This window comes from Lynx canadensis, chromosome B2 (genome assembly GCF_007474595.2).
Source record: "Lynx canadensis isolate LIC74 chromosome B2, mLynCan4.pri.v2, whole genome shotgun sequence".
Lineage (NCBI taxonomy): Eukaryota > Metazoa > Chordata > Mammalia > Carnivora > Felidae > Lynx > Lynx canadensis.
The window spans coordinates 143,568,074-143,595,626 of NC_044307.1; the positions used below are offsets into that span (position 1 = coordinate 143,568,074).

The following is a 27,553-nucleotide window of genomic DNA, read 5'->3' on the forward strand; positions in this document are numbered from 1 at the left end:
TTCTCGGTGATCAGGACTTTTTCTTCCTAAAGTATACAGTTGGCTCTTCAACAGTGTGAACCTTAGGGGCATTGACCCCCTGTGCAGTCGAGAATTAGTGTATAACTTTCAACTCCCCCAAAACTTAATAGCCCACTGTTGACCAGAAGCCTTACTGATAACACAAATGGTCAACTGACACCTATTCTGGATGTTATATGTATAATTACTGTAAACTAGAGGGCGCCTGGGTGGCTCAGTCCGTTAAAACGTCCAACTTCGGCTCAGGTCATGATCTCACAGTCCGTGGATTTGAGCCCCAAATCGGGCTCTGTGCTGACAGCTCAGAGCCTGGAGCCTGCTTCAGATTCTGTGTCTCCCTTTCTCTCTGGCCCTTCCCTGCTCGTTCTCTCTCTCTCTCACTCTTTCTCAAAAATAAACGTTAAAAAGAAATTTTTTAACGTACTGTAAACTAGAGAAAGGTAAACGTTAGGAAAATCATAAGGAAGAGAAATCACATCTGTCGTACCATCCTGTGCTTACTGGAAAGATCTGCCTCGTTCAAACCCATGTTGCTCAAGGGTCAGCTGTAGCTGGGGTTTCACTTGACCCCTCCCGTCTTAACTTGGTAAAATAAGAGGGCATGGAGCCTTGCTCAAGGTCACGGTAGATAACGTGTGCCCTTCAGAGAAAACCACTGAATGTTCCCTGCCCAGCTGGAGTAGTTCTCCTTTGCTTTCGCTCAGATTTCCTTTCCTGTCAAGGCCCAACAGCACTGATGGCTCCAGGAAAAGTCAGGCTGAGCTCGTAGTTGCTCTTCTGGGCCCGGACTTCTTGGTGGACTCCATCTGCTGTTCTTAGCTCCCGTTCTGGCTGGCAAGGGAAAGAGAACCAGAAATCCCTCCCGAGGCAACAGTGGCAAAGACATAAATTATGTCAGGGATGCGGTTGACCAGAGGATGTGCTCTGCTGTCTTCTCACGGTCTGAGGCTGCACATTTCCTCCTGAAGCAGGCACAGCAGCTGACTTGCTCAGAGATCCTACCAGAAGCTGGTGGCCCAAGGAGTTAGGCCCCCCAGTCCACTTCCAGTCCTACCTCTGATTTCCTGGGCAACCTTTGGGTGCGTCCCAGCCGGCTTTGACCTCCGTGAACGTACTTATGAAATGAAGGAGGAGTCATTCTAACGCTTCCTGGATGCGTTATCACTCTGGGCACCGAGCTGGGTGAGCCAAGGGCAGCCCTCTCTGGACCTGTTCCCGAACAGCTGCACACACAACAGGGCGGGCCTCACGGCCGGTGTGAGTGTGCGGGGATCAGGTCTGCCCTGTTTTGTCCCCTGGGCCCGAAGTATTTCTCTGGGTAGCTCAGTTACCGACTCAGATCGACCATTTCATGCCTTCTCCAGTTTTTTTCAAGACTCTTTCAGATCTTCCACCCTGCTTTACTTCCTCATTTTGAGCAAATATCCCTTTTTACTTAAAAAAAAAGAAAAGGGGGGTGGGGAGATGGGTCTGGGTGGCTCTGTCGGCTGAGCGTCCGATTTTAGCTCAGGTCAGGATTTCGTGGTTCGTGGGTACGAGCCCCTCATCGGGCTCTCTGCCGTCATTGGGGAGCCACTTCAGATCCTGTCTCCCTCTCTCCATGCTCTCTTTCAAAAATAAACATGAAAAAAAGAAAAAAAGCATCTGCTCAGAATTGCCTAATTCTCCTGATACCAAAATTAACCTCACTGTGTCTGTGCCCAACCTACTGTCCTTTCCCTCCCCAACGGAAGAAGCCAGCCACGCCGGCAGTATCTTGGGGCCCCTTCTCTCTTGCCCATTACTGTTTCTTCCATTAAAGATAGCATGTCTTTTCATTCTCTTAGCGATTTTTGTCTTCGTCTTTGATTTTCAGCAAGTTTGTTATGTGCCGACATGTAGTTTTATTTAAAAATATTTGGGGCGCCTGGGTGGCTCAGTCGGTTAAGCATCCGACTTCGGCTCAGGTCATGATCTCACGGTCCGTGAGTTCGAGCCCCGCGTCGGGCTCTGTGCTGACTGCTCAGAGCCTGGAGCCTGTTTCGGATTCTGTGTCTCCCTCTCTCTCTGACCCTCCCCCGTTCATGCTCTGTCTCTCTCCGTCTCAAAAATAAATAAACGTTAAAAAAAAAATTTAAAAAAAAATATTTTTCCTCTGGCATCTGCAGTGAAGTGACTTAAGGAAGTCCTGCAAGATTACGACGACTACCGAACCAACCGAGTGAGTCGTCTTACTTAGTTCTGCATATGGCTCTTTCAGGCACAAGACCGCCTACCCCATCGTGCCAGAATATTTACGTAGAGCATTTTTAAATTTTTTTTTTTTAACGTTTATTTATTTTTGGGACAGAGAGAGACAGAGCATGAATGGGGGAGGGGCAGAGAGAGAGGGAGACACAGAATCGGAAGCAGGCTCCAGGCTCTGAGCCATCAGCCCAGAGCCCGACGCGGGGCTCGAACTCACAGACCGCGAGATCGTGACCTGGCTGAAGTCGGACGCTTAACCGACTGCGCCACCCAGGCGCCCCCGTAGAGCATTTTTAAATCAAAGTACTCCAGGGGCGCCTGGGTGGCGCAGTCGGTTAAGCGTCCGACTTCAGCCAGGTCACGATCTCGTGGTCCGGGAGTTCGAGCCCCGCGTCGGGCTCTGGGCTGATGGCTCAGAGCCTGGAGCCTGTTTCCGATTCTGTGTCTCCCTCTCTCTCTGCCCCTCCCCCGTTCATGCTCTGTCTCTCTCTGTCCCAAAAATAAATAAACGTTGAAAAAAAAAATTAAAAAAAAAATAAAGTACTCCAAGTGCTTTCTCTATCCCCTCCATAAATATTTACCGGGGACTCTTTGGTGAGCCAGGCCCCGAGAAGGGTGCTGGAGATACGGCGGAGGGCAGGAACGTGCAGAGCCCCACGTGCTAGGAGCTTCCAGTGGCTTTCAGTGGGTGTGACCCGCCTCCAGAGAGAATGGACTTTTGCTTCCAGCACACAGAGTGAAGGTCAACAGTCTTTATCCATCTGGTGTCCAGCTCGTTTGAAGCTGGGTTTCAGTCTTTGTGAGGACTGCTCCATTTCGAGTTGATTCTTCCTCCTGGGAAGGAAGCCGGTGGGGGAGTCCCCGCTGAAAGTCTGGAGGTCTCCACGCCCCTCCTCTGTGGTGGTCTTCTCCAGTAAGATGAACTTCTCAAAGCATTTTTGAGCTTCTCAGCTGCTCAGTGAGCCCTTCCAAATCAGCAAATCCCTTGAGGGGAAGAGAAGCATCTAGAGTCTGTCTCGCTGTGTCTCGTTTAGGTGCGGTTCCCCTTTCTCTGTGAACCCAGCTCAAGTTCTGTGTGCCTTTCAGGGCCCTGGACACCGGTGTGTGTCTCTCAACCCTTTGCTTGGCTCCTGAGCCCCATGGCTGCTGTGTTTCGCTTGACTTCCCTGTCTTCCTGCTCTGCTTGCAAAGGGACAAATGTCTCAAAGGGAGACCGACCGCTCAGAAGGTCAAGCTCATGGCCACACTGCCCTTCTCTAGTAGCGTGGACCCCTCTTCCTGGCTGTCTTGGTAGCTCTACAATGGCCATGAAGCCGCTTGTGATTTAATTCAGTTTTCCGTCTGTTCTCGGCAGAAAAGTTGCTATAATACAACTTAGTCTGACGTGGCCCAAAGTGAGCCACGGGACGAATGCCATTTTAATTGTCAGAACTTTTTAGCACCTGCGATCCACACCCCTGTTCTGCTCACCAGCGGAGCCCACCTTCTACCGAGCGTCCCGACCTGTCTCTCTTCGCTGCTGTGCGCCTCATTGCTTCATGCTGTCTCCCCACTCCCTGCCTGTCTGGATGCGAGATTTCAAGATTGTGTTCCATTCCAACAACGGTGTGGATGTGGGCGGCTGAGCACCCACCTGCCCTCCAGAGCCGGTGACGGGGTGCGGCGAAGTTGGTTGTGTTCCTGACGTTAGTTAACTCAGGTTCGGGTCCTCTGATGAGCTGTTGGTTTCATTTGGTTCGGCTCGGCGCTGTCTCTAGCGGGCGAGAAAGCCCCGGACTTTGTTCTTCGTTTCTTTTCGGGATGTTTGAAACATCCCGAACTTGTGGAGGAACTTGTTGGGAATTAGAAGTGGAAATCATTTTTTTTTCCCCTCTATTTTCATAGTCAGCACTGAGATTTTGCATGTGAATGGGGCAAATATTGAAACCAATTTAACAGTGATACAGCAGTTCGTTTGTCTTTTAGGCACAGGCGTCCCACGCGACCTGTCTATGTTATGTAAGCTCACAGCGTCCTCACTTATGGTGGCAGTTCTGTTTCTCATTTTAGGTACCCATAAAAATCGAAACACAATTACTCTTGTTCTTGACTACATACTTCACACGTTTCATTCCATTTACTCCTTACCGTAACCCAAGGAGACTAGTATTAATTTTTCCATTTAGACTTTGATGTCGCTCCCTTAGCAGAATAAGCCTTTGAATCTAGCCCTGTGGGACTCCCAGTCGTGGTGCTTGGCAGGCCTGCTCTCCGGCTCTCCACGTGGCTGTTCCTGCCATGGGTATTATCTGCTCTCCTGAGACTTATCTTTGCAGAATTACGGAGGAGATCAGCCACTTCATCCCAACTGATTTGTGTTAAAGAATGAGATTGTGCAAGCTGGGCAAGACCAGACTTTCTGAGGATTTCTCATCTCCTTAGGAAAGAATGTGTGGCAATTTATTTTGGCAAAGTACAAACTGGTGTATTATTAACTTGCTGTGAGTCACGATGCTTGTTTTGTGTGATTTTTTTTTTTTTTTTTTGAGATCTTGAAGCCAGAACTGCCAACAACAACAACAAAAGGATTAATTGTGAACTAATTTATTGTATCTGTCATTCTTGATTTCAGGCAAGTCTACTTAGCATTAACAGCACTTGTACAGAGATGGGAAATTTTGACAATGCTAATGTCACTGGAGAGATAGAGTTTGCCATTCGTTATTGCTTCAAAACCTGCTCTTTAGAAATATGCATCAAGGCCTGTAAGAATCTTGCCTATGGAGAGGAAAAGAAGAAAAAGTGCAATCCGTAAGTTTCTTTTTCTAAGTTTTGACATTAGATGATAGGCATATTGGGTCTAAAGTTTCTATAGAAAAGTAAAAGTCGAAAATAAACCAAGACAATTGTAAAAAACAAAAACAAAAACTAAACTAAAAAGCCATAACAAGAATTATTTTAAGGCTGCACTAATTCAAACAATGTGCTATTGATGCAATGATAGATAAGTAGGTCAACTGAGCAGAATCAGAGGTCCAGATGCAGACCTAAGCTATATTTGGGAGTTTCTAGGATCAAGGGGCTATTAGAAATCGGTGCGGAAAAGATGAATGTCAATGCATGCTGTTGGGAAATTTGACTTCCCGTACAAGAAAAACCAAACCAAAAACCTGTCTCACACAATCTGTAAACAGATTAAAGATTTTTTTCCAGGGCACCTGGGTGGCTCAGTCAGTTGAGCGTCTGACTCTTGATTTCGGCTCAAGTCATGAATCCAAGGTCATGGGATCGAGCCATGCATTGGGCTTTGTGCTGAGCCTGGAGCCTGTTTAAGATTCTCTCTCACTCCCTTTGCCCCTCTCCCCTGTGGTGCTCTCTTTCTTTAAAAAAAGGTGGGTTTTTTTCCCAATTGCTATGAAAGGATATCACATTAATTTTTAGGGTGCATTTCCCTGATTACTAAGAAAGATGAGCAACTTAGACACTTAGGGGTCACCTTCTGTGAACTTCCCATTCCTATCTTCTGCCATTTTTCTATTGGGTTGTCATTTTTGTCATTTATTTACAGGAGGGTGGGAGTTTTTTTAAACCCATTCTTCATTGGTTATGTGTATTTTGCATATCTTCTACTTGTTACTTGTTTTCTAACATTGTTTATGATAGCTTCCCTTGCAGAGGATTTGATGTCCAGTTTATCAGTCTTTTCCTTTAAAATGTCTGCCTGTTGAGTCTGCAGAAAAACTGAAGGTTATAAATCTCTTCTTCTCTATTTTTATCTATTAGAATGTTTTCATACTTAGATCCTTTCGCATTACAACTGGAATTGATTTTCTGTGTGTGGTTTAAGGTTAAGGACCACATCTTTGTCTTTCTCTTGCCTACATGGGAAACTTTGAGCACAGTTTTTTGATTACCAGTTAGGGAGGGGGGATAGATTGTTGGTCCAACCAGACTCTCCTCTGCTCTGAAACTTTCAGGGTAGACACGAAGCACAGATGAAGTACATCACTGTCGCACTCATGGTTCTCCAAAACAGGGTCCTTCTTGTCTTGCTAGTGTCTTCTGTTATCCCCCCAACTTATACCTTATGCTTAGGAAACCTGGAATAGTCGTTGTTTCAAAGCTATCGCCCTGACTTTTCCAAACAGAGGCATTCCTCATGTTTGTTCTGGGACTGCCTTCCCAATGCCACTGCTACAAGTAGCAACCCTGATCCTGTCCGTTTTTCAGACTCCAGTCCAGTCAGAGACATTTACTCAGCCCTTGACTGTGCATGCATGCTGGGCCTCTGCTGTAATTCTCAGAAGGACTATAGTGAGGTGGTTGAGAGGATGGACATTGAACCCTGGTCCACCATGTATGCAGTTTGACCTTGGGCAAGCCCCTCAACCTCTCGATACCTCAGTTCCCTCACTGTAACATGGGAATAATAATAGCACCTACTTCAAAGGATTGTTGTGGTGTTTCCCTGAATTTGCCCGTACTGAGCCTTCAGAACAATGTCTAGAACATGATGAACACTCAACAGGAAGCAAGTGAGACATGAAGTACACAGACAAGTAGACCTAAAAATCCACAATAGGGACCCCCTTGAGGTTTGGGCCAAATACTCAGCTGTTGACACACAGGACGAGATTTCATGCGGTCTGTCACAGAGTGACTGCTGGTGAGCCACTGGGTGTGGCTCAGTGCTGGGGAAGATGGGAGCCCTGAGCAGCCAGAGTGGAGACTGCTACACTCCCAGGGCAGTCAGGGAGACACAGCAGTGGGACCTGTCCAGCCCCGGAGTAAGGGCTACTGTAACTCACCCCAGCTGAGCAAAATCAAACCTTGCCAGGGGCAAACTGACTTGCCCATCGGTGAAATGCCTGCTGGAACAAGACTCCATGCTTTTTCAAGGAAAAATAGCCCAGAGAGGATTCTGGGACAGTGGCAGGGTGGGAAGCACCAGGAACCGGTCTCCCTTTGCAGACAACAATCGCACTGGTACCATCTGTCCGATGTAACTATTTTGGAACTCTGGAGTCTAGTGAAGGCTGGCAACTTCCAGAGGAAGCCTTGGAGGGGACATCGAGGTCAATTTCAGTCAATGTCAGTTCTTAGCAGGATAGCAGCTACCCATCCCTCACTCGCAGCCATAGCCATGCCAGTGTTCCTGGAGCAGCTCACACATCTCTCACAGGAGTCCACGTGGGATATCTGTCCTCCAAATATCAGGGATCTGTGCTCTGACTGCAGGTTGCCGCTTCTGATCACAGAGGCACAGACACAGAGGTGGGCAGCCATTACTGTATCTCCTCCAGTTACTGGGATCCAAAGGGGGTCCTCAGGGGGGTTACCCACAGATTTTTCATCAGCTACTATAGAGGCCAGAAGGCAGTAAGGAAATATATTCAAAGTACTAAAAGGAAGGAAAAAAAAAAAAGCTGTCAACCAAGAACCCGATAGCCAGCAAAGCTGTTCTTCAGGTTTCTGTTCTGAGGCAGATACTAAGACATTCTTGGATAAACAAAAGCCAAGGGACTTTGTTAACACTAGAAATTTCTGTCTTGCAAGAAATGCTCTAAGGGGCCCTGCAGGGTGGGCCGGAAGAATACCAGACAGTAACTCAAAGACCTACAAAGAAACAAAGACCTCAGGAAAAGCAAATACACAGGCAATTATAAAAGCAAGTATTATTTAACCGTGGCATGTGCTTCCACTGTTTGTTTTCCACAAAACTTAAGAGACTAATATATATATTTTTAATTATTCGTCTCTCACTGTTGCTGTAGCTTTCGTTTGTAACTCCACACTGTTTTTTAAACTAATTTAAGAGCGGAATGCATTTAAAGGAATGATTAGTTGGTGACTTTGGTCACGCAGTGTAGAAAGGTGCAATTCTGTGACCTCGGCAATGCACAGAGGTGAGGTTGGCACTATAAAGAAACCGAGGGGGGCGCCTGGATGGCTCAGTCCCTTGAGCATCGACTTCGGCTCAGGTCATGATCTCGTGGTTTGTGGATTTGAGCCCCGGGTAGGGCTTACTGCTGACAGTGCAGAGCCCGCTTCTGATCCTCTGCCCCCCTCTTTCTCTGCCCCACTCCCCCCTTCTCTCTCAAAAATAAACATTAAAAAGAACATCTACAAAAAGAAATGAGAATGGAATTTAAACATTTCACCACAAAATTGAGCTAAATACGAAGAATGAATACAATAACGCAGGTAGTGAGGGACACTGATGCTAGAAGATAGAAACAAATGGCAAGTGACAGAAGAAGTCCCTCCTTATCAGAGTTACTTTCAAATGTCAATGATTTAGAGACAGAAATTGTCGGAATGGATAAAAACATAGGAGCCAAAGGTTGCCAGGATCAGGTTCTTGGGCCCGACAACAGTAGACACAAGGCTGGACCCCACAATCAAAGTGCAGGCAAGGCTTTATTGGGGCCGCAGCTCGAGCTGAAGAGAGAGACGGCACTAACAGAGCGGTTGGGCTGATGGCCTTGTGCAGGGAAGAGGCTGGCCTCACGAAACAGGAGGAGGGGGGAGCAGGGGAGGCCCCTTTCTACAGAGAAAGTAACCTCATCCTGATCGGTTGGAAGGCAACTCAGGCTGCTTGTTGGTGCTTTTTGGAGCTGGGGTCCTCTGCTTTAAGTCCAGCTTGTACATGGGGCCACATCCTGGCTCCCCTTTGCAAGGGAAGCAGTTTAACAATTGCAGCTGACAGGGGAACGTGGGTGGCTCAGCCGGTTAAGCATCCGACTTCAGCTCAGGTCATGATCCTCATGGTTCGTGAGTTCGAGCCCCACATCGGGCTCTGTGCTGACAGCTCAGAGCCTGGAGCCTGCCTCGAATTCTGTGTCTCCCTCTCTCTCTGCCCCTTCCCGCTCACACTCTGTCTTTCTCAAAAATAAACATTAAACAAAAACAATTGCAGCTGACAGAAAGTGCCCGAGGTGCACAATCTTTGGCTTGGGGCTAGTTCCCAGGGACCGTCAGTGTCTCACAGCTCTGTGCCCTCTACAAGAGACTCCCTCCGGATCCAAAGACAGAAACAGAAGATCTTCCATGTAAATAGTAACCGGAAGAGAACAGGAGGGGCTGTGCTAATATCACACAAAATAGACTTTTTTTCAAAAATTTTTTTGACTTACTTTTGAGAGAGCATGAGCGGGGGAGGGGCAAAGAGAGAGAAGGGGACAGAGGATCCATAGCAGCGAGCAGCGAGCCCGATGTGGGCCTCCAACCCACGAACAGTGAGCTCGTGACCAGAGCCAAAGTTGGTCACTCAACCGACTGAGCCACCTAGGTGCCCCACACAAACTAGACTTTAAAGCAACAAAGATCATAAAAGATAAAGGATGTTATATGCTAATAAGAGGTTCCGTACAGCAAGATGTGACTGGTCTGTTTTGCTTCGGGAGAGTCAAGCCTGTGGGGGGCGCGCCTGGGGATGGAAGGGTCCTTGCTGTTACCAAAACTGCTAGAGCAACACCAGGACAGTCTCGGGACCTCCCTGGAGGGAGGGGTCCTTCTGGACAGGATTTCAGGGGATGGGCAGAATGCGGGAGGAGAGGCCCCACAAGGGAAAAGTCAAGTGTGAGGCATGTACTTTCTAGTTCACTTTTTTTTTTTTTTGGCGGGTTGGAGGAAGCAATCAGTGGAGGGAGGACGAGCTGGCACGGGGCCTCCACACCCAGGCGGTCAGAGAATCTGTCACTCGTGCAGCCTCAGCAGCCCAGCCTCTGGTTCCAGGATTGTTACCAAATGGCGAGGAATGAGCGATGGGGTAGGATGAGCGAGGGGTAGGGCGTGAGGAAAGCAGGGGAGCTTCCCACCCCCAGGAACATTCCAGAGGATTATGGCCAAAGACTGTGTAAACCAGAAGCCGTATACCCAGCACTATCATTGTTCCCTGTCAGGGGAGGCCACCAAGCCCTGCCAACCTCAAATCCAGCGAGAAGCAGGGTACAGAAAATGCTGATGTGTGATTCTCCTCCTCCTGATCCCTTTGTCCCCCACCCCCACCCCCTGGTTGAGCTTTCACCCTGTCCCGGCTGCGTTTGGCCACCAGGTACGTGAAGACCTACCTGCTGCCTGACAGATCCTCCCAGGGAAAACGCAAGACTGGAGTCCAAAGGAACACCGTGGACCCAACCTTCCAAGAGACCTTGAAGGTACTTGCTGGACAAATCTTCACATGCTAAGTCCCCCGTCCCAGGCTGGGCACACGGGGCCAGAGTTCAGCAGAGTGTTCTTCGAAACTCTTGAGTCAGTTAAACATAAGTAACAGACACTTGTACGTTTCTGCAGGCCTCTGTCAATCAGTGACAGGTCGGTAGAAACTAAATGGCAGCCTTTGTACAGGAAAAGTGCAGCGTCTGCTGGACTTGAGAAGGCATTTGATTAATGATTTCTGAGAAAATGGTGGAAAAGAACCTGGCTGCCTCCCAAGCTCTAAAACTGGTTTGTCCTATTGAATTTTGATGACTCTCAGAGAGGGACTTCTCGGCCGGGTACCCTGTGTATTCCTCTGCTGAGTTACCGTCTTCATCAAAGTGCTCCTTTATCGTAATCACTTGGCAACCCCAGGCTGCTGCTTTTATGGAAAAAAAAAAATAGTCATCTTATGAAAAACATCGTACAGAGGAATTGTTTGGATTTTCACTTTGGTGCTGAGAAATCACGATTTGTGACGTGGGGCAGAGCTAGAAAGTGACTCTGGGGATTTGGGGTCGACGGGTGGAGATGATGTCCGGCATCGGCTGAGAGCTAGATGTGGGAGGCTCCGTGCTAGAAGAACGGTCCAGATGCGCTGGGCCATACCCAGTCAGCGCTGGGCATCCCAGGGACCCCATTGTTAAGCCTGAACCACGAGAGGGCCTGATTTGCCTTCCTTGGCAAGTAGGGACACTTGTGAATGCCCGGCCAGGAACCATCTGGCCAGCTGACACGAGTCCCACTTGTTAAGTACTAAAAGCCACTGTTTTCTGTGTCCCTGCTGTGGCCAAGTATTTTCTATACCCCCTGAGCTAGGTATTGCAATCCTCGTTTCCCAGTGGGGAAACCGAGGCATAGAGAGTACTCAGAAGGACAACTCTAACTCACAAGGGACTAGCAGACCTCCACGAGATCTATGTTCATAGGACTCCCCAAAGGATGGCTTAAAAAGCTTTTTAATGTTTTTATTTATTTTTGAGAGAGAGAGAGACAATGTGAGCGGGGGAGGGGCAGAGAGAGAGAGAGGGAGACACAGAATCCGACAGAGCCCGACGTGGGGCTCGAACCCACAACCTGTGAGATCACGACCTGAGCCAAAATCAGAAGCTTAACTCACTGAGCCACCCAGGCGCCCTGCCGAAGGATGTTTTTTTGAAGTAGCCTGTGGTTCAGCAGGTGTGGGTGGGGCTCAACGGATCACCGGTCTAGGACCCCTCTGGTACCAAGTCGCTAGGGACTGGTCTTCAGGTGGTTTTGCTCACACATCTGCTGAAAGAGTTTTGAACAGCTGTGTACCACCTCACACATTGTAAGTTCTTATCTAAAACCGCGTTATAAGTTTAAGGTGTTTTGTACTAAACAGATAAATATTTCACATTTTACGAAATGAGACAAAGAGGAGGACTGACTATATTTTAGATAAATATATAGTTTGGTTTTTAAAGTTTTAGCCACCTTATTCAAAATGCACGCAGGGGGCGCGCCTGGGTGGCTCAGTCGGTTGAGCGTCCGACTTCGGCTCAGGTCATGATCTTGCGGTCTATGAGTTCAAGTCCCGCGTCAGGCTCTGTGCTGACCGCCTGGAGCCTGCTTCCGATTCCGTGTCTCCCTCGCTCTCTGCCCCTCCCCCACTCATGCTCTGTCTCTCTCTGTCTCAGAGATAAACAGTAAAATAAATAAAATGCATGCAGAATCTCAAAGAAAACGCCTAAAATTTGTATCCGTTGGTTCTACCCAGTAGATGGTAAATGTTTCGGTTGTCCTGGAAAACTTTCCGGATACATTGAAGAGAATCCGTGTCCCTCATCTGTTCTCACATCAGAGCATCCTGACACGGGCCGAGCCTTACTTTTCACAGAAAGGCAGTGAGGCAGCAAAGATGGGGGGGAAGAGGAGCGGAGCAATCACTGAGAGTTTTCAGAAATCAGTGTTTCGGATGATCTCTGTGTTTAGCACGCGGGAGGTTCATCCAACCGTGGGCAAGCCACCGAGACAGCCTGGGGTGTGAGAACTGTCCTCCGCCAGTTTCAAGAATATTCCTGTGCAAACTGAGGATCTAGAAGCTGATCCTCAAGGTTTTCTAAGCAGAAGGGAAGCCGTCCTGCACCCCAGGGCTGCTGGCACCCCACCTGAAGACCAGTGTAGGGGGCCGGGGAAGGATGGAATGCGACCCCTGATCTGGGAGGTGTTGGGTGCCCCCGGACAGCGGCGGTCTGCGTTCGTGGGGCTGGGTGCCCAGGGGAGGCTGTAGCAACCCCACGGTCTGCCAGGACCGCCTCGTGGATGTACCATGGCGATGGGAACAGGTCTTCTTTGCAAAAGCGACTTAGTGGACCAAAGGGAGCAGTCCCGTTGGTCGCTGGGGAGGAGGGGCGCTCGTGTGTGAGCACCTGAGAAGCAGGTCTGCATTCCCAAGGGAGTGGAGGACAGGGCTTTCCGCACACAGGGTGGATGGAGATCACATGGGGGACAGTCACCTGCCCTCCCTGGGACGATTCTTTCTCAGAGGGAGCAGGTGCGGCGCCGTGAGCGGTCGGCCCTCACAGTGTGGCCATGAAGGGAATAACCAGGTTAACTTAGAGTTTAAGGACAGACTGGGGAAGGAGTGCAGGGCAGAGTCAGAAACGGACCATGGACTTGAGGGAAGACAGACTGAGAATCAGCCCAAGGCAGTAGAGGGATGTGGCTTCCGACCACAATGGGCGCTGATAATCCCAGAGGGAAGAAAAGGGGGGGCGAGGGCAGAAGGCAGCCCGGCCTGAGCGGGGGCTGTTCAACGGCCTGGGCCCACTTCCCCTCCCTCTCGTCCATCATCTACCTGGAAGGGCACTAACGGTGGTCAGGAGACGCGACTCAGGGAAACGTGCGCGGCTGCTGTAAGTGGGTGTGAGGGTCCCGCCCCGCAGTGTGACAGGAGCACACCCTCAACACGTTGTCGTGGGGGCAGCACAGGGCAGAGAGCAGGCTCCCGAGGTCTGCAGGGCAGATCCGAGGTCTGGCCTGCTGGGCCCCCAGTGAGGAAGCCCTAAGACTGGCTGTTGCCCCTGTAAATTGGTGAATGGCAATACTCACCTCGGGTGCTCCTGAGGGGTAAGGAGCAATGTAGCTAAAAGTCTGGTGCCACACAAGGGTTCAGTAAAGTTTGACTTTGGTTGTTATTGAGAAAATCCAACAAAGAAGCTTGGAACAGGCTGTCAGAGGCTGAGTGGAGTCACCGGCTCTTGGGAAGCCTGGCTGTGTCCCTGGCCTTCGGGAAGGGGCACAGGGCACCCTCACACAGGGCCTTTGGCCTCTAGTCCCCATGGGGGCAGAAGCCCACCCTCACTGGAGGGGAGGCGCAAGCTTTCTTGGCCTCCGTCTGGGCTGAGGCTTCTGGGGGGGGGGGGGGGGCGGGGACAAGGGGAGGATGGTCAAGAAATACTGTGTGACCCTGAGTGCTGGCACGGGCCGTCTAGGCAAATGCCCATGCTAAAAACTCATGCTTTACATTAAAAAAACCAACAACAGCAAAACCCGAAAACCTTGTTTTCAGTATTTTGGGACAATCCTGGCCAGGCAAGTTCAGATCCTAAGCTGGGACAGATCTCGACTTGAGCTGGATGGGGACTTTCATCCTTGCCTTGGGGACAGAACTTGACAGCGAGAGAGGACTTAGCAACCCACTCTTCCCACCCCCCCCCCGCCCCTCCCCGGGGCTGAGCACAGGCCACTTAGCTGGGGAGGGGAGTTGTTCTGTGCTTGAGAAAGCAGAGACACCCCTCACCCCCGCTCCAAGCTGCTCAGTACATCCTGACCCCATCAGGACCCTGGCTCCAGCCTGTGGGAGGAAGGCCCGTGTGGCCCAGGGGAGGGGGGGCAGTGTGGGCTGGGGGCCCAGACTGACCGCCTCTGTTCTGCCTCCACAGTACCGGGTGGAGCCCGCCCAGCTGGTGACCCGGCGGCTGCAGGTCTCCGTGTGGCACCTGGGCACGCTCACCCGGAGGGTGTTTCTTGGAGAGGTGACCATTCCTCTGGCCACATGGGACTTTGAAGACAGCTCGACGCAGTGTTTCTGCTGGTATCCGCTGAGGGCCAAGGTGATGTGTGGTTTGGGACTGAGCTACCCGACTCCCACTGTGAAAACGAAACCCATTCAAAGGGATTGGAGAAGAGAAGACCTACCAGGACACCTTGGCTGTGACTCTTAGATAGGAACGTCCCACGGAGGAGAGGCTTCATATTGCGATCTCCGGGGTGGGGTTGGGCTGAGGGATCTTTACCTGCTCAGGTTTGTGCCGAGTACCCAAGAGCCCCTTCCTCAGCGTAGCCCAAACAGCAGCCTGGGTCAGGTCTCGGGGTTGAGGCCTCCCCTGCGGGCCACATGCTGCCCCTGAATTCGGGATCACTTGGTTTCAGCAGGGGAGCCCTTGGCTCCCTGCTGCCATAGCCAGAGTCCACTGCCTGCACCAGTCAGACCGCCCCCTGTCATGCAGGCTGTGAGGTATTGTTTCTAGATGCCCGAGCCAGGCACTCCCAGAACAGTGATAGCTGAAGAAAGCTGGGCCAGATGCTCTCGGCAGGGCCAGGGCTGCCCTGACCAGCAGGGATTCCAGGGTGGGGCGCTGGGGAGGCCAGGAGAGGAGGAGCTGATAGATTTAGGGGTCTGCTCACAGGCCACGCGGGTAAGAGGAGAGCCAGGGGAGAAAGGTTCACCTTTCCGGGCAGCTGCTTTTTACTTTCTGTGCCAAGATCCAAGGTTGGGAGAGGGTACGGATGAGGTCATAGGGGAGGAGGAGCGTGGGGCCCTGTCATCTAAGAAATGACTACAGGTGTGCCAATTGCCCCAAAGTCTGGCAGTGAGGCTGAGCTTCTACCAGGCCGGGGCAGGTCCTGTGTGCTGTTTCCTCTCAGAAGCCAGGGAGGCTGATTCGCCATCTCTCTGATTCCCGGCCTCAGTCAGGTCAAACCGCAAGGGTCTCCAGCCACCTGCTCTCTGTGCTGCTCTGCGCAACTCGATACCTACATCCTGGCACCTTACGCTCACCCTTCTCAGAGCCTAGTTTGTCCGCAGACATCCACTTGGGAGGTCTGCTTGGAATGCTTTCTCCTGTCCAAGGTCTGCCTAAGACTTAGCTGAAATCCCACCTCCTCCATGAAGGCTTCCTTGATTCTCCCTGCCAGATGTGCTTTCCCCCAGGATCCTGTACTTGGGTGCCCTGCCTGTCTTCCCTCTAGGACCCCTTGCTTAGGGACAAGACTAGCCGCCACCAAGGCTGGTGGGAAGAGAAGGTGCCAGGCTAAAAGACATCCCTCCTAATACCAGCTAATAGACAGTGCGACCCCTCCCTCCACCCCGGCTCACCCTGCTGGATTGGGAGGGTCCTGCTCACGGGCCTGCCCCATTAGTGAGGGTGGAGGCACCCGAGGGCCAGCTGCCTGCGTGTGAGGCAGCCAGGAGACCTAGAGGCCAGTGTAGACAGGGGCTGGCCCCACCCTCTCCTAGGAGTCCTTGTCCTGGGCAACCGTTCCTCTTGCAGCGGGATGAATCTAGACCCTTCCTCTGCCCCTCAGGGTTAAAGATAGGATTGGCTTGTAGTCTGGCAAAATCACTCCAGACCAGAGAAGCCACCGGGTATGCAGGGGAGTGTGCTCAGGGCAGTGGAGTGGGAATGGAGAGTCCCCACCGAGGCAGGAAGGACCAGTCCCGCCATGGGCATGTCCACTCCACCCCAGGGCACTCCCCAACCTGCAGAGGCTTTGCAGGGGTAAGGCTAGTGGGGAAGGGGGACAATTAGAGGAGCCCAGAAAGTTCTGGGGGCTGAGGAATCCTGCCTGTGCTTCTGTCTCTCGCCCCAGGCAGAGAAACATGAAGACAGCATTCTTCCAAATAATGGAGAACTTGCAGTCCGGGCCAAACTGGTCTTCCCTGCAGGGCCCAGAAAGCTCAAAGAGGCCCAAGAAGGTAGGTGGCCTCCAGCCCCACGAATGTTCATCTGTCACCGTGTCACTGTCTCCAGAGCAACAGGTGGTATGACGATTTCCTTTTCTGCCACCCGCTGAGCCTGCAGTGCTCCAGTGACTTTCCAGGATCTGGGAAGCTCAGCCTGGGGAGTGGGTTCTTGGAACCTATGACTTGGAACGGAAGTGAGGGGCCAAAGAGGCCACCACGCCTTTGATGTCCACTCTGCGAGGTTCTGAGGACACCAGCCCTGGGGCTTTCCTCCCAGGGGGCTGGTGGTCTGGACAGTCCCCCTGGTGCAAACCACCCCACTGCCACCTGTCTGGAACGGGGAATGTTCCCCTGACCGCCTGCACGTAGGTTGGGAGTATGGCTCCTTAGGAGAACCAAGAGCACATCCCAAGGCGCTGGGGCCTACAAGGCTCTGCGTGGATGCGCACCGGCTCCCAAGCAGAGAGCTATTGCCCAGCTAGATAAGGGATCAAGGGCAGGCGCTTGAGGTGCTTACAGGAGATTTAAGTGAAATAAAGTGGGGCTTATGGAAGAGAGGAGGGTGGAGGGGGACGAGGGAACGAATGATTCCATGATGCGTTTAGTGACCTCTTGCCTGGAAGAGGAAGGTCTGTGGCCAGAGCTCACAGGGCCACCAGCAGGCCAACCCCCTAGAAGAGAGGTCTTGGGGCCCCCACATCCCCCCAAACCACCCCCTGCAGCTAGACCGAAACCCCTACAGCCTTCCTCTCCTTGGGTCCCTCTTTACTATCTTTGCAGCTTCCATTCTTGGATTTGGGTGATCCCTCCATCCTGTCGCCACGCTGGCCTTGCAGTGGGACAGCATGTGAACAAGGCCAGCAGAGCCTTCCCCCAGTGGATGTCCTCCTCTTCCCGTCTGCTCCCTTGGGGCCTCAGGGCTCTAACGTCCTCTTGCTGTCGGTTTTGGGGTGCTACGTGCAGAAGTGGGGCTCACAGCAAATGCTGCTTTCCTTCCAGGGACGGGAGATGGGCCATCCCCTAACGGTCAGCTTTGTCTGGTCGTGCTGGGAGCCAAGAATTTACCTGTGCGGTCAGATGGTACCCTAAACTCCTTTGTTAAGGGGTAAGTGTTCTATTTAATCAACCATCATTTACCGATTCCTGGAAGCTACATAGGAAACACCAGAAAGGGCAAGCCATTTTGAATTTGTATTTTAGCTTTCCTGGGAAAATCCGACACTGTGTTAAAGACTCCGATTTCCAGAACTCAGGGGATTTGGCCGTGTGGAGGCTAGATCTGGAACACTGCATTTTAACCCCAAACCCAGATCTTACTGGTTGATATAATTGCATCAGAAAGTCAGCCTTTCCTGGCTGAAACGGAGCTTGGAAAAAAGCAGTGCGTTTGGCATGCATTCCCTCAGCTTAGCGTCTCCTCCTGGATTAACAAGAAGATGGAGTCTGTTTATTTCATCCTTATCCACTACAGGTGTGCCGGTGTCTCTAAAAGTAAAGCACCACCATTAATTACTATACAGAATTGCTTCGTCCCCAGTGACATAATGGAAAAATGGGGGCTTACCGTGTCAAGACAGCGCTGAGTTCCTATCCTCAGGCTGCCACATAACATATGGCCCTGGGCGACTTATGTGGCCCTTCTGCATTTACTTCCTGAGAACAGGGTTAAGGGGAGAGAATGTGTGTGCGGAGTCCCCGTCCCTGGGTAGCAGGTCTAAAGCCCTGCTTTGCCTGGTGGTAGGCATTACCGAGGAGGGGGGATTACGATGAGGGGCCGAGTGGCCTGGAATCCCAATTACCCTTAGCGTCTGGAGCAGACTTTAGCCCTAAATCCGGAACATCCTAGCAAGAGGTCACATGGCCAATCTTGCAATTCCCATCCTGGTTCCCGGCTTGGAATTTTTCTTTTGTGGTGGATTTAGCCCTTCTGGAGGGCACCAGGGGCGGAAGCCGGGCAGGACAGAAGTGCAGAGTCAGGGTCTCTCTCTCTCTCTCTCTCCTGCAGCTGCCTGACTCTGCCAGACCAACACAGGCTGAAGCTCAAGTCCCCAGTCGTCAAGAAGCAAGCTTGCCCCCAGTGGAAGCACTCCTTCACGTTCAGTGGCGTAAGCCCTTCTCAGCTGAGGCAGTCCAGCCTGGAGTTAACCGTCTGGGACCAGGCCATCTTTGGTGTGAACGACCGCTTGCTGGGGGCAGCCAGGCTTGGTTCCAGTAAGTCCGTCCGAGGTATTTATTGGGCCTAAGCAGCACGGCTTATCCTTAGCGACTGCCTTACGTGGTTACCACTGAAAGGGCCATCGTGCTTCCATGATGGCCGGTGATTTGACGGACTTGGAAATGGCCTAACTCACCATAATTAAGGAGATGGCCACGTCTAGTTCTTACTCTACAACTGAGCTCTAACAGAGAAGCATTTCAACAATTTAGATCAGATGTAGATGTGCTAACGACACAAAAATGATAGGCTTCAAAATGGGCTGGGAACAGTACTGGCTTTTGTTTGTGGTGTCCATCATAAAAGGATTATTTTCTTACGGGAAAATACCTTAATCCAAACAAATGGCGACTCAAAGTAGCTCAGAAAGAGTGGGATGAAAGGGTGATGCTCCTCAGTGTTGCTGGGCTGGGGTGCTGCTGGCTTTGTGGGGGAGGTGGCCCTTGGTGCAGGGGGTCGCACACCCTGGCCCCTGCCCACAAGTAGTGCCCCTCAAACACTGTGCCAACCAGAGACACCTGCACCCATCTCCAGAGGGCCCCCCACCCCCCCGCCCCGAGGCCCTCTGAAGACAAACCAGAATCGTTCAATTACTGTTTTGAAAGGAACATTGTTCAAGGCACACCCCCTTCCCGTCGGGATTCCTTTCTGTCTGCAAACCTGGCTCCCAGTCTGGGACACCCCCTCCCCTCGATCCACGGCCACAGTAATGTATTAAGACCGTCCACTCACCTCGAAGAGCCAACCCACCAAACGCGTCCCCTCCTTTCAAACTATGGGAAAGAAAGCAGCTTTGGGCTCTGAAGTCCACACAGGATTTAGGAAGGGAGGCCCGAGCGCGTTCTGTTCCAAGTTTCGTATCGGGGCAGAGGTGGTCTTGCCCTTCCTCACCAGTGGTTGGCATTTTCATATGGTCTTGAGGTGAAAAACGCTTTAAGAGGTTTGTCTTTGGCTTTTTAAAATACTTTTTAGACTAAGAGCCTGAATGGGGGGGAGGGGCAGGGAAGGGGACAGAGAATCTGAAGCGGGCTCTGTGCTGACAGCCACTCGAATGCTTAACTGACTGAGCCACCCAGGTGCCTCGATTGTCCTCCTTTTTAAAAAGCCAAGGTGAGGCGCCTGGGTGGGTCAGTCGGTAAAGCGTCTGGCTCTTGATTTTGGCTCAGGTCACGATCTCACGGTTCGTGGGTTCGAGCCCCACGCTGGGCTCTGCGCTGGCAGCACGGAGCCTGCTTGGGGCTCTCTCCCCCCGACTCGCGCTCTCAAAAATAATAAAGCCGAGGAAAGGGCTGGGAAGGTGGCATGTCTCGTCACCCCCCATTACTGATTTGTCACCTCACTGCCCTCGCAGAGGAAGACGCAGCTGGCGGTGTGGACTCATGCTCTCAGTCAGAGCTTCAATGGCAGAAAGTTCTTTCCAGCCCCAATCTGTGGACAGACCTGACACTCATTCTTCACTGAAGCCAAGGTTCCAGTCCGCAGTGGGAGTCTCGAGTGCCGCATGCCAGAAGGTGGCTGGACGTGTGGGTGTGGACACTCGCCGGCTGCAGCTGTAGCGAGAACATTCCTCCACACCCCCACGTGTATTTATGTTCAACGGCTGATGGTATAAACATGAGTCTCGGGTTGGTTTTGTGCTGAGGTGTGGAAATGGTCCGATTTCAATAAATGGTCAACACTCCCCTCTGTCCCCCCCCCCCCCGCCCCGCCCCGGTGCTTATCAAAGAGTGAAACTTATGGCATATGCATTTGAAAGAAACATTAAGAGCCCTGGCGGGTGTTAGGTCCTTCGAGGAGGCAGAAGCAGGTCTGGAGAGCACGGCCCCCAGGGCCACTCGGATGCAGAGTCCGACGAGGACCCTCCCACCCCGACACGCAAGTACACACCCACGGCCATGGCTTGCCTTGCACATCTTTTTATTTCTCAATCTGTGGTGCGGGGTTCACCTGCACAGGACTCTTGCCCGGAAAGGAAAAGGACACAGCTGAGCGTGACAGGGCACCGGTGGCAAGACCTGGCATTTCAACAACTTTTCGAGGAAGCGGTAGGTCAGAACAGGTTCTCCTTGTGGGAACGGAGACCGGACCAGGTTGGAAGAGTCCCTTCATAGCTGGGGCCTGAATTATCCGAACAGCATGTGTGCATGGTTTCAAACAAGAAGCTCGGACAGAAAACCGAGCCGTGCATAGTCCGTTACGTGCACAGAGAGCAGAGTGAAAAGTCATGTTCACAGATGTGATTATAGCAGTTAATCAACCTCATCACTGCCCTCACATCACATCACCTGCCATGGTTGCATGGTTTTTAATATGTAATTCTTTTATTCTGTAAAAGGTAACAAAATATACAGAATGAAACTTTCCCTTTGTAAAACTAATGTTACAAACCCATATTGTCACATATATAAATATTCTCGACAGCTGATCATTAATTGGTGTGAGTCCAACAAGGTAGCCCTCTGTTAAGCAAGAAAACAAAAGTTCATCTAAGACTGGAGTGTCCTCCCTGTTGATCCTGAACTGGAGGAGGGGAGGAAGAAAAATCAGTGTGTGCACTGTGTGTGAGTGCTTTAGACTCGGTTTTCAAGATAATTTTCACCCCTCAAAAAATATACAAAGATGGATCCTTCATAGAAATCAAAAATCAACTTGAGCTAATTTCAAATACAGAAAAAGTATGGCACAGAATATAAGCCACGATGTGGTTTTAATTACAGGGAATCTTGTATCACACATGCCAGCATGGACTTTACAGGCATCTTTCCTTAATTCAGTCCTGCTGTAGGCAAAGACCAGGAGGTGATTCAATAACAGTAATAATGAAACCAGGCCTGTTTGGCACAATGATACAATTGGGAAAAATAAACCAGGGAAGCGTCCACTGATCCCAGCCCCAGAATATTCCCGCTGACATAACTACTCTCATTTTAAAGGAACTGGACTTCGATGGGGGTGGGGGTTCTAGATTTAAAGAACTACAAATACAAGCTCTGGAGTCTGCCAGCGATCCCCCCACAAAGCCCAGATGTGAGGCCCCCACCCCTGTGCCCCACCCCACCCCAGTCCTGGCCTCACATGGCCTCGAACTCATCGATCCGCTGCTTGGTGTTGCCCTGCCGGATCTGACGCAGCGTCTTGTACTTGTCCCGGCCTTGCCTCATGTTCTCGTTGTGGATGATGTCGTTGTGGGTCCTCTTGTTCTCGTCCCTGGCCTGGGACAGCTCGTTGGTCAGGGTCTACAACGTGAAGCAGCACAGGTCAGGCACGACCAGGAGAGGTGGGGGGGGGGGGGGGGACAGCCCCCGCGCCACCCTGGGAGACAGGAGGAGGGGCGCCCCCCGGCCCGCTGCCCTCACCATCAGCTGCCGCTGCACCCGCTCATTCTTCTCGGCCTCGGTGATGCGCTTCTCCTCGTTGCGGTCATCCAAGATGCCCTCGCTCGAGAGCTCGGCGCTGTAGCCCGTGTGCTCTGCGCCCTCGTCCTGCAGGCTGTCCTGGACGTGGTAGCTCACCGGCTCGTAGACAGGGGGGGGCGGGGGCGGGGGGGCGGTCATCACCAGGTGCAGCTCCTCCTTGGTCTTCACCAAGTCGTCCTGGGCTTCTTTGGCCTTTGAAAGTAGTCGGGACACAGGTGACCACTTGTCACGTGGAACCACGTGTTTAGACCATCTTTGGAAGAATCCCCTTCTCTTAAACCAACGGAGGCTTCTGCACCTCGTCTCGCCACTCGCCTCCCCCTCCCCTGGCGGGCTGGGTGCATGAGCCTAAGAGCACGGAGCGGAGGAGGGGACCACGTGTCCCTGTGCAGGGTCTGACCAGCCTCTTCCCGAGTCTGGGGCTCCAGATCCTCTGAGCAGTTCTCAACCGTGCCCAGGACACAAAAAAAACTGATGCCAGGGGGTCGACTTTAAGAACCATAGCTTCTTCGGGCGCCTAAGTAGCTCAGTCGGTTGAGCGTCCGGCTTCGGCTCAGGTCATGATCTCACGGTTCGTGAGTTCGAGCCCCACATCGGGCTCTGTGCTGACGGCTCAGGTCCCAGAGCCTGCTTCGGATTCTGTGTCTCCCTCTCTCTGCCCCTCCCCCACTTGCATTCTCTCTCTTAATATTAAAAAAAATTTTTTTAAAAACCCCATACTTTTCTTCTGTGCCTAATTCTAGAATATGTTCATTGTATAGGTTTCTTAAAGGGAACTTACTAAACAAGAAACCCTCTAGCCACCAGAAAAAGCCACTATAGTGTTTTAGAGTGCAGCTTTGTTCTCCTTCCTGGTGTGGCCACTCTTCATTAAGCTCCTCACTGCCTGCCTGCACTGTGTTCAAGCACTTTCCTACCTGCCATTACCCCTAAAACTTCCGGCAACTTCTTGGCGGTACAAATAATCATGCCTATCTTGCTGCCACTCCAGCCCTGGAGATGAGCTTAGTTTGAAATCAGCTTTTGCCACTTAATACCTTATAATGAGTGCTTTCTCCAAAACCTAAAGACCGGAGATCTGCATGCAACTTGGATTCGGGGCGTGGGGGCCGAATGGTGAGGGAGGCACCAGGGAAGGACAGTGGGAGGTCCATGTGGGGGGCTGTCACAGCTCAGCAGATGTCTACACGGAACCACATCCAAAGCTCCCCCGGGGACCATGCTTTTCTGCTGGGTGTGGGGGACTCCCAGCTGGAGAGACCGGCTCCCCGGAACATGGTTCTTACTGTTACAGCTACAATTCATTCAACCCTCTGCAGGCTGGTCCTCAGAGCAACCTTACAGGTTGGCTGCAACGAGGAAACTGAGGCTTGGAGAGGTCAGGGCCCTGTCCTATCACACAGGGAGGAACAGAGTGGAGACCCTTGCCTGCATCCTGAGACCTTGAGCCTGGGCCTTTGCATGGTGCCACGCTGCATACGCTAGGGGTCGCGAGAGGCAGGAGGCCTTGGGTGGCCCGTTGCCAGGGACACCCACACAGCTGCGTCTGAAGCTGGCGCCTGATGGGGCCGAACGGTCTGAGGCGGGGGGCGGGGGCACGGCAAGGTGGGCGGAAGTGAACCCGAGGCTCCCTGCAGGGCAGACCGAGCCCGCCCCCGGGAGGGTCTGGCTCATGACGTGGGGCTGGTGTCGGCGGTGGGGGGGAGGGGGGGGGAGGCCCGTGTGCCGCCAGCCCCAGCCCGGAGTGCGCGCACTCACCCTGTGCTGCCACTCCTCCACCTCGTCCTCCTTGCGCCGCCGGGCCTCCTCCAGGAGCGCGATCTTGGCGGTGTACTCGGCCAGCTCCGCGGCCTGGCGGGGCGCACGAAGCTCCGATTACCGCGGGGCCTGTGGCCAGGGCCCTCTTGCCGACGGACGGCCACGCGTTTTGGCAACTGGCCCCGTGGGCAACTCAGCCTCGTCCCCGCCTCCTCCCCGGCCGCTGCTGCCCACTGTGTCCTCGAGGCCTCGCTCAGAGGACCACGGTGGAACCACCCGAGGTCCACCCACCGGGACGGCCTCTCCCACCAGGCTGAAAGCCCTCGAGCAGGTGGTTTTCCGGCCACGGACACAAAGGACGGATGATACAGCGGGTGTCACTGTGTCATCCCCAGAGGCGGCCTCTCCGAGCTCAGCCTCATGACACTCAGGGAGCTCGTACCAGCTGCTCCTGGCTCTTTATCTGATCCGCCGCCTGCCGCTCCAGCTCCTCCTTGGCCCGCAGAGCGGCCACGCGGTCAGCCTCCAGGCGCTCTGCCTCCTCCTGTGCACGCTTCCTCTCCTCCTCCAGCTGCAGGGCTCTCTGAATCTGGTCCGAGAGTTCTGGAGAGAGGGCACAGACCCAGGACTGCTCGACGGCTTCAGCCAGGGGCCCCGAATTCCCAGCCCAGAGGCACAGGATGGGGGCCGGGGCGGGAACCACCCCACGGGCTACAAAGCACTGCACCGGGGCCTCTGCTTCCACGGACACCGAAGGGAAAAGCACTCTGGGGCGCGTTCCTGCTGCGCACATCGGCATCCTCACCATGGTCAGAAACTGCTGCGCAGGGTTTCTCCCTCCTGGCCAGGGCCAGGCTCTCCTGGCAAATGCAGAAACTGCACCGCCTGCCCAAGTTTTAGTTTCTAAGACGGACCAGGGCCACGTGGCATGGTTTGGGCAGTCACTAGCCGTGTGACCTTGGGCAAACTGTTTTACCCGCTAAACTTTAACATCCTCAACAGGAAAGCGGGGGTAACTCAGTACTAACCCCAAAGGAGTGAGGAATGGAAATTTAAAAGGATGATGTGCAGAAAGCACTTAAAACCGTACAGAACCATCCGATCCAACCCCTCGTCATCGGCTCTGGTCCGCGAGCCTCTACTCTGGGTGCCGTGTTCACCGGAGACCATCCTGGCTGTGAGCGTACTGCCCGGCCACCTGGCCCTCGCCGCGGGGACGCTGGCCTACGGCAAAAGTGCCCAGCACACACCCACCTTTCTCTGCCTTCTTGGTTTTCTGCTCGAAGTCCTGCAGCCTGAGCATCAGCTCCTCCTTCTCCCGCATCATCTGCTCCTTCTCTCTCTCCACGGTTTCTCTCCTCTTCTTCTCGGTTTCCAGCTGCTGCCTGTTGGGCGGAGGGGCACGGGAAGGCTAGGAGCTGGCAGGCACTTGCCATGTCACCAGCGCCCAGTCCAGGACCGCTCTCCGATGGAAGGGACTCCGCAGTGGCAGCAGCGACCCCCGGCGCTCCCGCCCCGGGGCCCTCCCGCTGCCCGGCCCGCAGCGAGGCAGCTCCACCCTCGTTGGCCAGGTGAGGTGCCCGCGGCTCCTCCGATGGGGAAGGGCCCGGGTGTCCCGCGGGCAGTGAGCCCAGGCAGACGCCGCCCCGCCCCGCCCCGCTGGCCTCCCGCCCGCTCACCGCTCCAGCTGCTTCTGGTGCTTCTCCTCCCGTGCCTGAGCCTTCATCTGTTGCACCTCGATGGTGTCGGGCTTCCTGCGGCGCATGTACAGCTCGTGATTGCCCATGCACAGCTGCAGGATCCGCTTGTTAATTCGCAGGCGGGGGGCATAGAACACAAAGTCCTACGGAAAAGAACAGGGCCGACCCTCAGGGGGAGCTCCCTCCTCTGGCTGTCTTCTTCCAAACCCGACTTCACAAAGTTCCGGATAACCTTTTCCAAAAGGACAAATGGGGCCACAATGGGGCTTCAAGGAAAAGCCAGGGACAACAAGTGGCCAGACAGAAAGTCCCTGGTGTCACCGGATTTGGATTCTCCGGAACAAAGGGAGCAAGTGTGTGTGGTCTTTGCGGGTGTACACGCGCACTGAAACCCCTCTGGCTGGACTACGAAGCCCCTCTCTAGGACAGGGGGTCTTACGGCCTTGGGAAACCCAGCACCCCGATTCCCGCGCTGCCTGATCTGCAGGTAACACCCATCCCCAGCAACCCCAGAGCCACCATCTCCAAGTCTTGCCTGGGGTGCGGCTGGTCTCCCTGCCTCAACCGTCACCTCCTACACTGCCACCAGCTGTCAATCGGGTCACTACCGGACGCCTGACGCCAGCCTGTTGAGCTCCAGGACCAGGTACAAATGCCGTGGCCGGGCACGTGTGTGTGGAGGCTTCTGGCTCCGGCTCCAGCCTACCCCTTGTTCCCCTGAACTGCACTTCCGTGCCCCCAAGCAGATTTGCTCAAAGCATCTCTGCTACTTGGGAAGTACTGTCCAATCCCATAAGCCCATCAGGAGACGGCATGAAGCCATCATCTCCGGTCTCTGCGGCCCCTCCCGTGCCCCCTGCACTTGAGGGGGTCATCCACACTTTCCTCGGCTGACTTGTATTGGTCTCCATCTTCCACTGGACAGGCACCTCCCTTGCCAGCAGGCCTGTGTTCATCCATCTCTGTCTCAAGGACCCAACGAATACCCTATATTTACCAGGTGCTGGAGTTTACACAGCGCTGCCACGGCCGAGCCTGTGGCCTTGAGTGAGTCATTTCCTCTGAGGCTGAACACCGTCAGCTGCACAGTGGGGAGGACAGTAACCTAACTGGACTGCTGAGAAGATTAACTCAGATCCTGTTTGTCAGGACTCAGAATGGGGTCTGGCAGGACAGGAGTTGCCTGGTACACAGAGGCTCAGACAGAGTGCTGGTTGCCTTATGGAAGTGGAACCTTTTTGAAGAGAACAGACCAAACAGAGCATCCAAGAACGTTAGGACTATGAGCACAGAAGTCTGGGATGTGCCACAGGGAGGACACACGACTTCGCGTCCTAGCTCCAGCTACTGCTGCGATTAATGCAGGGGATGGGAGGGGAGAGAGGGTTTAGAAACTCCGGTGAGAAGTTGTTTTTAAATGCCAGTCTGCTTCCGCTTTTTTCCCCTTTCTCTTCTCAGTACGGGGCTCCTGGCGTCCAGATTCTGACCAGGGGAAGGGGAACAGGGGAAGGGTGGATGAAACAAAGACACAGCAGCTTCTGCAACCCGAAGGGACATGCCACTGAGCTCAGCAACACGCCCCCGAAGCCCTATGTAGCCTCTGTTTTTTCATCTGTGCCAGAAACGCTGGAAAGACAGTAATGTTGAACCCGAGAGCCCATGGAGTTCCCGGGGGTGGGGGGCTCTCCTCGGGCTTCCACACACTTGTGACGAAGTCATCGGGTTTCCCAGGGAGTGTCTGCAGAGCTGGGAGAAGCAGGTGTGTTCACCGCGCACCTATCTCTGTTACACAAGAGAAAACGATCTTCTGTTAGGGCCGCGCGGGCATGCCACCCAAAAAGATGTCGACTGTGGCTAAGCGTTGCAAAGGAGCTCCCATTAGCACCAACTCCTCCTTACAAAGACAGAAACTGCGGTAGCATCATGGCGGCAGGTGATCCCGAGTCAAGCTCTGCACACAGCCTGAGAGCAGAGGAAATTTCCTACGCTGCCTTTGAAGGAGGCTGGTTTCCGACTTCAAGTTAAAAACAAAAACTGAAACCAGTATTTATTTAAGGATTTCTAAATCCAAGTACCCAGCCCACGCCTCCTCATGCAAAACCACAAC

The 27,553-nt window shown here is 53.0% G+C and overlaps 2 protein-coding genes across 6 annotated transcripts in view; one reads left to right on the plus strand and one right to left on the minus strand.

The window, feature by feature from the left end:
• SYTL3 (synaptotagmin like 3) overlaps nt 1–20,253 on the plus strand; it is an 83,292-nt gene extending 63,039 nt beyond the window's left edge. For 2 of the 4 annotated variants that reach the window (XM_030316702.1, XM_030316703.1), the window contains exons 9-15: nt 4,859–5,037; nt 10,283–10,385; nt 14,334–14,504; nt 16,264–16,369; nt 17,357–17,462; nt 18,363–18,583; nt 19,924–20,129. In XM_030316702.1, coding sequence (XP_030172562.1) covers nt 4,859–5,037; nt 10,283–10,385; nt 14,334–14,504; nt 16,264–16,369; nt 17,357–17,462; nt 18,363–18,583; nt 19,924–20,033 — 996 coding nt within the window. In that variant the 3' untranslated portion in view covers nt 20,034–20,129. Of the gene's footprint in view, nt 1–4,858; nt 5,038–10,282; nt 10,386–14,333; nt 14,505–16,263; nt 16,370–17,356; nt 17,463–18,362; nt 18,584–19,923 lie in introns of all 4 variants that reach the window. The other 2 variants (XM_030316705.1, XM_030316706.1) reach the window with 2 other exon arrangements.
• Nucleotides 20,254–20,472: 219 nt separating this feature from the next.
• Nucleotides 20,473–27,553, minus strand: part of EZR (ezrin) — a 51,837-nt gene continuing 44,756 nt past the window's right edge. Inside the window, exons 5-10 of one of the 2 annotated variants that reach the window (XM_030316708.1) lie at nt 25,426–25,589; nt 25,001–25,131; nt 24,189–24,349; nt 23,747–23,839; nt 21,929–22,180; nt 20,473–21,808 (exon numbers count right to left, since the gene is read on the minus strand). In XM_030316708.1, coding sequence (XP_030172568.1) covers nt 21,644–21,808; nt 21,929–22,180; nt 23,747–23,839; nt 24,189–24,349; nt 25,001–25,131; nt 25,426–25,589 — 966 coding nt within the window. In that variant the 3' untranslated portion in view covers nt 20,473–21,643. The remainder of the gene's footprint in view (nt 21,809–21,928; nt 22,181–23,746; nt 23,840–24,188; nt 24,350–25,000; nt 25,132–25,425; nt 25,590–27,553) is intronic. The other variant, XM_030316707.2, reaches the window with a different exon arrangement.